This window comes from Penicilliopsis zonata (genome assembly GCF_001890105.1).
Source record: "Penicilliopsis zonata CBS 506.65 unplaced genomic scaffold ASPZOscaffold_6, whole genome shotgun sequence".
Taxonomy (NCBI): domain Eukaryota; kingdom Fungi; phylum Ascomycota; class Eurotiomycetes; order Eurotiales; family Aspergillaceae; genus Penicilliopsis; species Penicilliopsis zonata.
The window spans coordinates 223452-235959 of NW_019208916.1; the positions used below are offsets into that span (position 1 = coordinate 223452).

At 53.7% G+C, this 12508-nt stretch overlaps 5 protein-coding genes across 5 annotated transcripts; 1 reads left to right on the plus strand and 4 right to left on the minus strand.

Moving 5' to 3' along the window:
* Positions 1-2: 2 nt before the first annotated feature.
* On the minus strand, positions 3-1548 carry ASPZODRAFT_1844687 (hypothetical protein). Its single transcript, XM_022727218.1, has one exon. It carries the CDS (start codon positions 1437-1439, stop codon positions 150-152), a length of 1290 nt encoding a protein of 429 aa, XP_022581404.1. The 5' UTR covers positions 1440-1548; the 3' UTR covers positions 3-149.
* A 533-nt stretch (positions 1549-2081) lies between these two features.
* Positions 2082-3173, plus strand: ASPZODRAFT_65570 (hypothetical protein; the record flags this gene model as incomplete). Its single annotated transcript, XM_022729312.1, has 4 exons — positions 2082-2141; positions 2221-2401; positions 2467-2603; positions 2643-3173. The coding sequence occupies 4 exons, from the start codon at positions 2082-2084 to the stop codon at positions 3171-3173; spliced, it is 909 nt and encodes a 302-aa protein (XP_022581405.1).
* A 140-nt stretch (positions 3174-3313) lies between these two features.
* Positions 3314-3865, minus strand: ASPZODRAFT_30436 (hypothetical protein; the record flags this gene model as incomplete). The annotated part of the gene is made up of 1 exon (XM_022728202.1): positions 3314-3865. A coding segment is annotated over one exon (552 nt), but the record flags the coding sequence as incomplete, so codon positions are not given.
* A 342-nt stretch (positions 3866-4207) lies between these two features.
* On the minus strand, positions 4208-8029 carry ASPZODRAFT_141678 (hypothetical protein; the record flags this gene model as incomplete). The annotated part of the gene is made up of 8 exons (XM_022724772.1): positions 4208-4285; positions 4337-4452; positions 4509-5733; positions 5798-5829; positions 5896-6106; positions 6170-6733; positions 6998-7424; positions 7479-8029. 8 exons carry the CDS (start codon positions 8027-8029, stop codon positions 4208-4210), a joined length of 3204 nt encoding a protein of 1067 aa, XP_022581407.1.
* A 353-nt stretch (positions 8030-8382) lies between these two features.
* Positions 8383-12482, minus strand: ASPZODRAFT_151500 (hypothetical protein; the record flags this gene model as incomplete). The annotated part of the gene is made up of 6 exons (XM_022725740.1): positions 8383-9564; positions 9616-10403; position 10752; positions 11164-11872; positions 11927-12384; positions 12450-12482. The coding sequence occupies 6 exons, from the start codon at positions 12480-12482 to the stop codon at positions 8383-8385; spliced, it is 3171 nt and encodes a 1056-aa protein (XP_022581408.1).
* Positions 12483-12508: the final 26 nt, after the last annotated feature.

A 12508-nucleotide genomic window follows, 5' to 3' on the forward strand; every position in this document is an offset into this window, starting at 1 on the left:
ATTTTTGTTTTCTTTGTTTTCTTTTCCTTTTTTTCCCTTGTTTGAAAAGAAAAAATCGGCTTGATTGTAATAAGTAGCTCTACATCTATGGATTATTTGCGCTGGATATTAAAACTTCAAAAATCACAGGATAATGCAAATCAAAGGAGTCATCCCTGTTGTGGTTCTGGTTCGGTCTCTTGTATCGGCTCATTCCTTCGCATAGATTCATTCCTTCGCATGGATTCATTCCTCCTCGTAGATTCGTTCCTCCGCATCGATTCATTCCTCCGCATCGATTCATTCCATCGAGTCGACTCTGTCCTGCGCACCGATTTGCTCGCCCCGAGTCTATCCTGACACCCCACCCGCTCCATTAGTTCCGTGAAGCTTGTATTAGGCCGTGGCTCTGGATATGCGGATGGTTTGAGGAAATCTGTGTTTGTGAACACGCCCGCGGGGGAGTAGACCTTGATGCTGTGTGTGCTAGGCTGTCGCACCGGGACAGGGGGCAGTTTCTCCATATCCGGCGGGGTTTTCGGGGAGCCGCCGAAGAGACTCTTGACGCGCGTGCTGGTGCGCTGGAGCATGGAACGTGTGGTGCTGTCGCTTGTCCGTCTCAGGAGGAAATCGGTACGGTACGAAGCATCGTCGGAGGGGATGGGGCTCGAGATACCCAGGACGGCACCGCTTGAAGACCGCTGTGCATGGTGCGGAACTTTGATCTCGGGTTGTTGCGCGGCCCGCCGTCTGTTGAGACAGAAGAGAGCCAGGAGCGTGGACAAGGCTCCTGCTAGGGCGCCTGGGAAGAAGCCTGCGACGACCGCCTTACTGGGGAACTGGGCACATTTTGTGTCCTTTTCCTGTACGGAAAGCGTGTCTGCGCTCGAGTTGGAGGAAGAAGTAGAAGAGGCTATCGCGATGGTCATGGAAGCCAAACTATCTGAAGACGCAGTCGCTGTCTCTGTTGATCCCCCTGTCGCTGTCCCTGTCGATGTCTCTGTAGCTGTTGCTGTTGAGGATGATGTTGCCGCCGTGGCGGTGGTCGCAGTGGACGTGTCCATGGCGCATGTGCTGTTGTTCTGGCACGTGTATCCAAATGGACAGCACGCGCTGCCGCATGTAGGGAGCGTATCGTTGAGTTTGGTGGTTTTCACAGGATTTTCCGGGTATGCCGTAGCATTCTGCAGGGTAATATTGCAGGTGATGGGCTCAATATATCGGCAGCTATCCCCGGAGGGACAGCAAATGGCCGAGGTAGCATCGTCAAGACTGATACATGTTGTTGAAGACGAACAGCAAAAGTCCGAGGGCAATCCCGACGCCTCACACTGATCGTATCCCGACGGACAGGTGTCTGACCTCCGGTCAAAGATTGTCGCCAAGGAACTGACGGGCAAGATTGTCGCTGCGATGAGAGTTATCAACAGCATCATGCAAGGCCAGGTTGACCGCGCCATTGCAACGCGGTCCAGGAATTATTGTAAGTCGAAAGCCGAGAGGATGTCAAGGCAATATAGTAAAATATATTCAAACAGTCCGTCCGGAAAGCAGTAGTTGTATGAACAAAGATGAATCACTCTAGTAAACAAAGAAGCCCAAAGGACTAGACAACGTAAGCTGAAGACAAGTCAACAAAGAGACAAAAGGCATATTAAGGACATCTCCCGCTTTATTTCACACCCACAATGGATAGCTCGCGTGCTTTCCCCCAGGCAATCGCCTAATATCATCCTGGCAGCAAGCGCCTGACTCCCTAAATAGAGACACAAGACAATTGTCTAATATCCGGGCGGGTAGCATGATGAGCAGGAGGGCGCTAATGAGCAGCCCAAAGCAATGCAACATCGTCGCAGGTTAATAATAGACAGAATTCAAGGTGTCGTCTCCACACGCAGAGCAAGGCATAGAGAGGGTGGTGGAAGCGCCGTGGTGTATCAGAATCATGAAGTAGATGCAGTTGGGGGCGATGTGATTGGCTGCACGTGCAGTGAGTATTACCTCAGCAACACTAATCCCGATCGGGTCGGGACCGGGCCAGAAATTCTGAAGCGGAGAGCTGCAACCACGCAGTTTCTCTGCTCACTGATTACACACGCGCCATGTTCCAACGATTCCTCCGTCCGCAGAGCTCTCTGCGGGCCGTTTCTGCCCTGTCAAAGGTGAGTCTCCTATTGGCTTCTAGGTCGGTGTTGGCTGGTGCCACAGTCGTTGAACTAACCGTGATTTCTTTCCTCGCAGAGACCCGCGTCGGCGTTGTTACCCTCCCAGACTCGAGGGCTGCACAATGTGCCTAAATTGACCCATGATACTCAGTTCAAGGAGAATGGAATTCCGGAGCTTCTTTCGCCGGAGGCGTTTGATTTTGCATGGACTCAGTACCAGACGCTTCTGATTGACAAGCTCAATCTTCTCACGCAGGGTGAGAGACCAAAGGTGCAAATAAAGGGTCAATTGGATTTGTCTAATATGAGAGTGCTTTGCTAGATACTGTGGACGCCGACGCTAAGCCCGGAGACCTGCTGATCAAGTACTCGAAACGCGCGGAGATGGCCTCCGTCTTCAACTACGCCTCGATGGCGCACAACAACCATTTCTTCTTCAACTGCTTGGTATGTTGCTCCGTATTGACAGGGGCTATTTATAGGTAAACTGACTGACAGTCCCCCACACCGACACAAATCCCTGAAAAATTTGCCAAAGATATCGTGGACACCTGTTCGTCCGTGGAATCGCTGAAGTTGGACTTTCTGGCAACGGCCAACGCAATGTTCGGTCCCGGATTCGTGTGGCTGGCGAAGAACCTGGAGCGTGAGGGACTGATGCACATCTTCTGCACGTACAACGCGGGCTCGCCGTACCCGGCCGCGCACGCACGACGGCAAGCGGTGGACCTGGCGACACACTCGCCCAACACGGCGCTGGGGAACCAGTACGCGGGGTCGATGGGGGCGCACGCCCAGAATCAGAAGACGCTGGCGCCGGGGGCGCTGGACATCCAGCCCATCCTGTGTGTCAACACATGGGAGCACGTGTGGATGATGGACTACGGCATCGGCGGCAAGGCCGAGTACCTGGAGCGCTGGTGGGACCGGATCAACTGGCAGGTCGTCTTCGACAACTACAACGCCGTCAGCTCGCTCAAGGGCGCCCGCGCTGCTGCTGGCCGCAACCGCAGCGTGAGCATGCTATAGTTTAGAACAACTTTTAAGCCTTGCATTATGTAGTCTATCAATTGTAATATACAACTCTGCACTATTAAAAAAAAGGGTTCTATGTATAATAACCTACTAGTTACAATCCATCCATCTATCCATATACACTAAATATGATTCTAATACGTGTCTCGTATCCTCCTCTCAAACGCCTCGATCATCAACGAAGCCATTTGCCCCTCGACCGCCCCCATCATTGCAGCATGCAGCTGGCTCCGCAGCTCGAACCGGATCTCCAGCTGCACCTTTGTAGAAACCGGAGAAGTAGAGAGCGGCACCAATTCCCACCGCGTACTCATATACTCGAAGATACCTTCGTTGGCGCCCGGAATGGCTTTATCCAAGCTAAAACCTGACGGGGGGGGGTGGCCGGTCCGAGTCCCATGAGGAGCGATTCCTCCGCTCCTCGCCTCAACCACCCAAGCCCTCTCATCACAATCAACCTTGGATGTAAACGTCTCGCTGAGCGGGCCGTACCCGACCGTTAGGAAGGCTTCGGAGGGTAATCCCGTGCGCTCGTCGCGGGCCGTCACCGTCGACGCGGTGAGGAAGGGAAGGAAGGAAGAGTACGACTCGACGGCGGAGATGGTGCGGAAGAGCGGAGCGGGCGCGTAGGGGAGTACCCGGGAGGCTGTGAGATGTCTTTTGCGAGACGAATCGTTGTTATCTCCTCCGCCTCCGAGGAGAGAGGAGAGGAAGGGGCGGACTGCGGTGGTGGTGTATGCTCGAGGTTGCGGGGATCGCCATGGTGTGCATGTTTGGAAGGACTGCTGAAAAGCCTTGCAGTGAAGAGGGCGTGGTAATAAGGGTTTCATTGTGAGTTTAGATTATCTTTCTCGGCGGGAAAAGAGTCTTTGATCAAATTTATTAAGCTCTTATCAAACAGTTTATTGATGATGCGGAATTCTGCCGAAGCGGAGCGGAGGTGCCTTGGAAATTCAAGACAACGTCCACGATCAACTCTGCCAATACAACTTTTTTCATAGTGACTACATAGTACAGTCCCACTATAGCTATATACTCTGTTCAAAGCCGGGAAATTCCACGCCTACTTCATCTTGGAGTCCTTGCATTTCGTAATCCCATAGATGCTGTACGGATATATTAGCAGCCTAAATCAAACAAAGGGAGGAACACCTTACCCAGTTGATATTGGATGGAGCATCGAGCATGCCCTCAATCAACCCCCACGAGACCGGGTCTTCCAGCATCTGTGTGTATTCGGTAGGGTTGAGTGGTTCAAGGAGTGTCAGATCAGCTGCTATAGGGTTAACAACAAATAGTTCTCGAAGTCGAAAGGAGGGGAGAGCTTACTCGGCAAGGTTTTCACAGTCCCATCTTTACTAGTCTCCGCAGTAAACGCTTTTCTCGTGCGGCGCAACATGACTGTCAATGCGTCGTATGCCTTCTGCGAGTCCACAGAGAGCTGCCGCGCGTCGTTGAAGACCCGGTGCGACATTTCCAGGGCAGCGAGCAGGTCAGCGCGCTCCTGGACGCTACCCGGTGGGGTGAACGAAACCTCCAGGCAGATTATCATGGCAGCAAGAAGGAAGTCGTGGTTCTGGATCGAGTTGCTGAAAAGCCTTTCGAAGTGGAGCGGGCCCCCCAGCTGAGACTGCTGGAATATGTCGGCCTGGTGGCGGAGGATCTCCATTGCGGCAGCCGTGCAGACGTGGCGCGAGTAAGCATAACGCGGGTTAGATCTGTCTTCAGTCATATAGCGGCGGTGCAGGACGCAGCGGGCCTTTTGATAGAGAAACTCGAGTGTGCAACGCCGCAAGATGGCCTCCGGCTTCTCGCCGATACACTCGGCTATCGGTCGGATTTGGAAAAACGCCGGCACCAGGTCATGGCTCTCCTCGAGGCTGCGGTCAATCTCCAACGTTTCTTCGTATGCGACGGGTTGTCGTGAGAAGGCCAGGTCGGAGATGCGCCCGAAAACCGCCATAATGCGTGATTTGGCGATCGTATAGCTCAAGGGCGTGCACGTATTCCACGGCCGGGGGAGCGGCAGTCGCGCCATACTCTCATCAATGTCCTCGTCGAAGAGGTTCGAGGGCGGGCGTGTGTCGCACTGCCAGCTCTGAACCATCTTGGGGAGGCCCGCAGTGTAGGAGATGAGCGAGTCCAGCTGCGAGAGCACCGCCCACATACGCCGGCGGACCTCGCCGTCTAGCGCCGAGATACCCGGGTAATATTCCGGGTCACGGTGGTAACCCATGCGCATGGCCAGTTGGATGGTGATCCGCAGCAGATACAAGACGTTTGCCTTGGCGTCGTTGCTGCCCAGGAACACGCCCAGGGTGTAGAACAGCAGAGCCTCAACCTTGTGTTTCCCCGGGGCGGTATACCGGCATTGGTACAGACACTGCACGGCGCATTTGCGGAACAGACATAGCGCCTCGGCATGGGATCCCAGGGCGTTCGGCAGGGGTATGCTCTTTCGACGAAGGAGGATCACAGCCAGAGTAAAGATGGCGTTTAAAAGCGCCAGCCAGGACAGCGAGACTTGAGAGGAATTCTCCCAGAATTGATTATACTGGAGCAGTATTAGCAGGCTGTATGAATACTACCTTAAACAAGTATCCGACTGAGGAACTCACCTGTTTACGAAACGTCGGGAAATGGAGAACCACTGATCAATCAGCCATGTGAAAAAATCAATAATCACAGGATATAGAATCATGCTGGGCGTATATACCTACTGCGGGTTCCATCGAGTTGAGGAACTGTGAGACCAGCAGATCTGCCACTGGTCGAGGGGGAAGGTCCGCCAGCAGTTCATCGAGGGTCACGGCCTTCCCCATTCCAAAAAGCAGAGATGGGCCTGACTTTCCGCAGGGTCCTGTATCATCGTCCTCGTCGTCATCGAAATCGGAGTTTTCTTGCAGAGACTCTTTAACTTCATTAATCTATCAAATCAGTATATCGCGGAGATGAATCGTCTATAACATATCAATCAAAAAGAGCATTACCTCTTCCAGGATCGCCCGCCAGTGCGCACTATCGATATAACTCGTCCCCTCTTCACGAACCACAAGCTTCCCCGGCGCATCAGATGGTATCTTGTCCTGTGCCTCCGGCGCCTCGCCACTCGAAGAAGGCGGCGTAACCTGCGGCACCGACTCGGCGGGTGACTGTGACTGCGACTGCGACTGCTTGCCCTGTACCCCGGACCCCGAGATGGACCCGTCAGTTATTGAAGCAGACTGCTCTGTCGTCACCTTCTGCTGCGTCAGCGAGAGAACTAGATTCTCCAGATGCTGTAACCGATCCTGAACATGAGAGGTATTGCTGCTCGGCGAGTGCAACGGGCGACCGCGAGGTCCGCGACCGACGTACGCGCAACCCGATGGTTCGCCACGTCGTTGGCATGGTGTACATGGATAGATGCGATCACATTTAAGTCTAATACCATCAGCTCTGCTGCCATATTCCCATTTCTTCTTTCTGGATTCTTCTGCTGTTCTGTTTGCCTTACTTGCGGTATCGGCACGATGTGCAGGAGAACTGTACTCGGGTTCTCTTCTTTGGATTACCTTCTTTCAAGAGGCCATGGCCAGTTGCATTCACGTCTGCCATGGCAGAATAATCGAGCAAGATGTCTCTAATAAGATATTCGTCACAAAGACCAGCTCGTGCTTGGTGGAAGTGAGATGGAGTTATTCGGAGTTAGTTGCCCCGCTATCTCCGCACTCTTTCGATGCGCTCACCACTTTTGAGTTGGTATGAACCGCTCTCAATGTATACTATCTTATGTCTGCCCTCATTGCGGCTGTCCCGGACGGTGCCAAAATCTCCACTCTTCCCGTCTCGTCGTCAAGGGCAATGGTGTATGTCTCCCCGGCGTATAATGGGCTCGTGGCGCGGTACGAGATACCCTGAGGCAAAACGAGATCCTGTGGGCCGTGACTGTCGTCACGGCTATCTCTCCACAAATCCAGGATGCAGATGAGGTTCAACGGTCCATGAACGACAATGTTGGGGTGTCCCTCGACCTCTCGGGCCCAGGGAATAGAGTAGTGGATTTTGTGCGCGTTGAAGGTCAGAGCGGAGAACCGGAAGAGCGTCACGTCTGTTTGTGTGAGAGTTCTTGTAATCGAACCAGTCGACGAGGCTGATGGAGAAGTAGACGTAGACTTAGACGTAGATGTAGACGACGTAGATGGTGATTGTGATGATTGTGATGGTGCAGGAGGGCCAGTCAACGCCTTGCGAAATACCCAATTCCTACCACCAAAGACCGGTTAACAGGAACTCATCAAGAGCAAGTATCATGCTTACCGTCGATCCACCACAGCAAGACCATCTTCATTGCTAAATTCCTTCTCAACACCCACGACAATCATCTCCTCGCCTGTGCGGCGCACCACCTTCCCCTCCGCAGAGAGCACGCGCGTCGTCTCGCGCACCTCCTGTCCGACACGCAAAGGATTGGTCTTGCCCGCCTCGTCGCGGGCCCAGACCACCTCGCCGCCCGCCCACATCCGCCGCGTAAAAGGATGGTCGGTGTTATACGAGGCATCGCTGCCATCGGGCCCGAGGGCGGCCTCGACGGACCGGGGCGTGAAGTAGACGAGGTGGTAGCCTGGCGGGATGGGAGTGCCTTCGGGGGGTCCCCTGGATGGCTCCCAGGGACACGGTCGCCCGAGAGTCAGATACAGTTGATGGAGCTGGTTGGCGTCTAGAGTCTGAGTTTGGACTTGGGGACCAGCCGACGCTGTGCGGGAGAGGAAGGAGGCTGCAATCGCCGAGGCGGATGTGCGGTGTGTGTAACATCGCGAGAAGGAGAGAGGGCGAGGCAGACGAGTGAGAGTGCCTCGAGAGTGAACCATTGCTTTAATCGGGAGAGGTATATTATTTCAACCGTTATTTGAATGATTGTAAGAATAAGTCGTGTTTATTCGCTCAGCGGCGGAGAGCTTCAGCCTTATCAATTGCCGAGGAATTTAGAGATGAAAACTACTTGGCTTGGAAAGATATGACAACCACTATTAATTGTCGGGGTTATTCTCTTAAATCATTCATCGGATATTACAGTATTAAATGAGAGCAGGGTATCGATTAGCTAGGTAGGTAGGTAGGTACTAGGTAGTAAGTACACTGATCGAACTCTTTACACCGAAAACAAGCCTCCAAGAAAACGCCAAACATGAATTGAAAACTCACCTATGCGACTTGGTACTCGCTAGAGCTTCACGTGTCCGCCCTCCAGCCGGTCCCAGTCCTTCTGCTCAAACGGTACGTACACCGACCCCTGCAGCCAGTACAGTTTATCACGCGGGCCCACGAGCTTCGGGTTGACCCCCTCTGTGCGCAGGACATGCTTCTGCTGTTTATTGTTGCCAGTGGATTGCATCTCCGAGGTGACGCGTAGGAACAGCGGGACTGCGAACTTGGGCAGGTTCTCGAGGGTATGTGTGGCGATCGAGCTCATCACCTCGCTGGAAGGCACCAAGATGGCGCGTTCATCGTCGCCGGAAGATTCTCCAGTGGAAGACTGCACCTGGTCTTTGAGTACGATGGCCGAGCAGCCAGCCCGGCCGTCGTGGTTTGGCAGTGCCACCCCGTATACGTTGGCCTCATGGATGCCAGGATGGGCGCCCAGAGCCTCGGCGACCTCGTTCGTGGAGACATTCTCGCCCTTCCAGCGGAAGGTGTCGCCGAGCCGGTCGGAGAAGTACCAGCGACCCTCCGAGTCCCAGCGGATCACGTCCCCGGAGCGGAAGTACGCGTCGCCCTTTTTGTGCACGTCCCGCACGATCTTGCTCTCCGTCGCAGACTTGTTGCCATAGTAGCCCTGGAAGGCCTCGCCCGTGTCGGCCGCGTCGATTAGATATAGCAGCTCGCCGGGCTCACCCCGCGCCACCTTCTTGCACAGGCCCGTCTTGGGGTCGCGCCACGGCGCCTGCAACTCATAATCTACCTCGACAACGGTGACTCCACGAGACAGAACAAGGTAGGCCAGGGAGCCGTTGCGCCCGATGGCACCAGCCGCGAAGTCATTGGACGAGTAGTTCCAGGCCCCGGAAGTGGCCTCCGTGGCCGAGTAGAATTCGGCAATGGTCGGGATGTTGAAGCGGTCTTTGACCCGGTTCCAGATATCCGGCCGCAATCCATTGCCGAAGGCAATCCGCACCTTGTGTTTCTTATCGAGATTCTCCCCGGTGATAGGGTCAATTTCCGGTGGAACGGCAAGGAGATAACGCATCGTCTCCCCGACGTACTGGATAATCGTGGCGTCGGTATCACGGGCCTCTTTCATAAAGCCCCGGGCCGAGAATTTCCTCCCAATGATGAACGTACATCCGGCCATCAGACAGGTCATGAAGCCGAGGATCGACGCGGAAGAATGGTACAAGGGCATGGACTGCAAAGGTCAGTGAAAGTACACAAGTGTTTGGAAAAACCAAAAAGCTACCGTAAAGAACCGATCCGTCGATTTTACGCCCATCCAGTTGAGGACAAAGATAGCACCGGTCCAGGATTTCTTCCAGCTGACGATCGCCGGCTTGGGCATGCCAGTGGTGCCACTAGTGTAGATCAGCACAGCCATATCCCGGAGGATCTGGCCCCCGCGAGCACTGTCAGGCTCTCTGACTGGGTCAGTCTGCAGGATCTGGGCCTCGATATCGCTGGTAAAGAAGACAACATTCACAGGTCCCTTGCCGTCATCGAGGAAATCTTGCGACGCAAAGGTCTCCAAGATCTCAGGCGAAAAGGCCTTCCTGAGCTCTTCATCAACAAGCAGGAGTCTGGCAGTCGACGATTTGACCGAGTGCGTCAACGGTTTGCCCGTGAGGTTGTAGTTGATGAACGCAGGAGAGGCGCCGATGCTCCACAGACCTAAAACCAGGAAGACGAAGGTGGACGAATTCATAAAATCTATGGCCACGATATCTTTCGGCTTCACCCCGTATGTGTTCTTCAGGAACGATCCATAACGCATGGCCATGAGGTACGTCTCATGGTAGGTCCATGTTTGACCGTGGTATACGATAAACGGTCGGTCGGCGGAACTAGCGGCCAGGGCTTGCCCCTCGAGAATGTAGAAGAGATTCAGCCGGTCTCCACGCTGGGCTAGGCGGGACTTGAGGTTCATCTTGATAATCGACTTCATCAACGTCACGTCGTAGAACAGCGACCATCTTGCGTTTAGGTACGCCAGGGTGGCGGCGGCGGCAGGCACGGATACCCCCAGGGGGACGTCTACCAAACATCATCAGTCTTCAAGAAGAATCTCACGAAACCATATGGACCAGGAAAGACCAACCCGCCAGAGCAGACAGAGCAGACAAAGCATTGAGAGCGGAAAGTGGCGCCATGGCTAGCTCTTCGATCTGGTATTCGTGTACTCTATTTTTGTCGTGCGATCGACGGTTATAAACCAGATGACATACTCAAGCATTCAGCGTCTGTCAGACTCTTAAGAACCTGGGGGGGGGACAGTCAGAAGAAAAAGAAATGGGAGTGAGACAGCAGCATCCAAAAGCAAGCAACTCCGGCTATCCGTCAGGGATGGCATGAGATAAGCCTCGGTTGGTTGTTGTCTGGCACCCTGAATTGTGTGGGGAAGAGGAGTCGATCTAGAAGTGTGGGACATTCAGGGACATAAATAAACATAAGGCTGTATAGTATAAGAATGAAATATGGCTGACACAATAATTAGATAGGTAAATATTATATTACATGGAGTTATTTCTCATTAAGAGATAATAATTGGTGAAATATATATTAATGGGAGAGGAGGTGTACTCTCAGTATCTTCACATGCTGCCCGGCTTAGACTTCGGCTGTATTATGCCTAAATTCTTGCACTGTGGAAGGATGATTAGTAGAGCAGGCTAATTCGGTGATATCTCAGTAATCTAATACTGACCAGACGTTGGTTTAATGTAATAGCATGAGTTGATATGCTAATATAATATATACATTCATATGGTGATGTGGTTAATTATGTCCTTTTTACTACAGGAACATCCTCATAGCTGTCCTCCATGAATGAGCGCAGGGCGTCCAGTCCCTTCTCCAGGACTTCCGTCTCCTGGACAAAGCCGACCCGGACGTAGCCCTTGAACTCCTGTCCGCCACCGAAACACGAACTGCCGGGCACAAACATGACCCCCGCCCGCTCGAGTAGCATCTGGCAAAAGGCGACATCGTCCACGGGCTTGCCCATCTTGGTGAAGCGCACAAACGCGGTCGTGCCGGCTCGAGGCCTGGTCCAGCTACAGGCCCACCGGTGAGCCTCGATAAAGCTTTCCAGGATGGCCAGGTTTTTCTTGGCGAGCTCGATGTTTCGTTTCAGCAAATTATGGATGCAAGTTGGGGCCAGCGCGTAGCTGGCGATCGCGTCGTCGATCTGGCCCACCGAGATGGTCGTATAGTGGCGGGCAGAGGCACAGATTTCAATCACCTCCCTGTCGCGAGATGCAACCCATCCGACTCGAATCCCCGCCAGACTATATGCTTTGGACATGGAGCAGGTCGCAATGGTTCGCTCGTAGCCCAGTGACAGGATAGAGAGCGGGAAGTCCTTGTCCATTGGGCCGATGGAGTGAAACAGTGGCCGGTACACCTCGTCAGCGTGTATATAGATCGATGACTTTCTCGCAACTTCAACAATCTCATCCAGTGTCCCGGCGGGAATGATCGCCCCCGTCGGGTTTTGGGGATTGCTGCTGTCTGTTAGTCATAAGCTCGCTATCGCATCGGAATCCAGGGCTACCTGCTTCAGAATAATGAGCTTGGTATTGGGTCGAATCAGCGACTCCAGTTCCTTCACATCGAGCTTCCATCCATCTGTCTCCTTGGCCTTCCACAAGCTGACCTCTGCCCCTAACGATGCCGGCACCGCGTAGAGCTGCTGGTAGGTGGGGTAGTGGCAGATAACGTGGTCTCCAGGCCCTAGCAGCGCATAGTAGAGAAGAAAATTTGCTTGGATCGCACCGCTGCAAATCAACACGTTGTCTCGGGGTAGCGGGGAGGGGGTTCGGACGGAGTAGAGCCTGGCGATCGTCTCTCGTAGCCGGTCAGAGCCGCGGATAGGGCCATAGGTAAGCTTCTCGGTGAACGTCAATGGGTGCCCCGACTGGTCCTCGGAAAGCTCCTGCAGCTGGTCCAGCGAGACCGACGCACTGCATGTCTCTGCAATGTTGTACGTCGCCGTTGTCTCATATTCGTCCATCCACTAAGCCTGCGAGTTAGAGCTCACACTCCGTCGGGAACAGGGAATCAAAAGGGTCGCTCACGTACTTGCTCGACGGCGAAAGTCTCGAGTTTGACCATCCTGCAGCCTATCTCCCGGTCTGTGT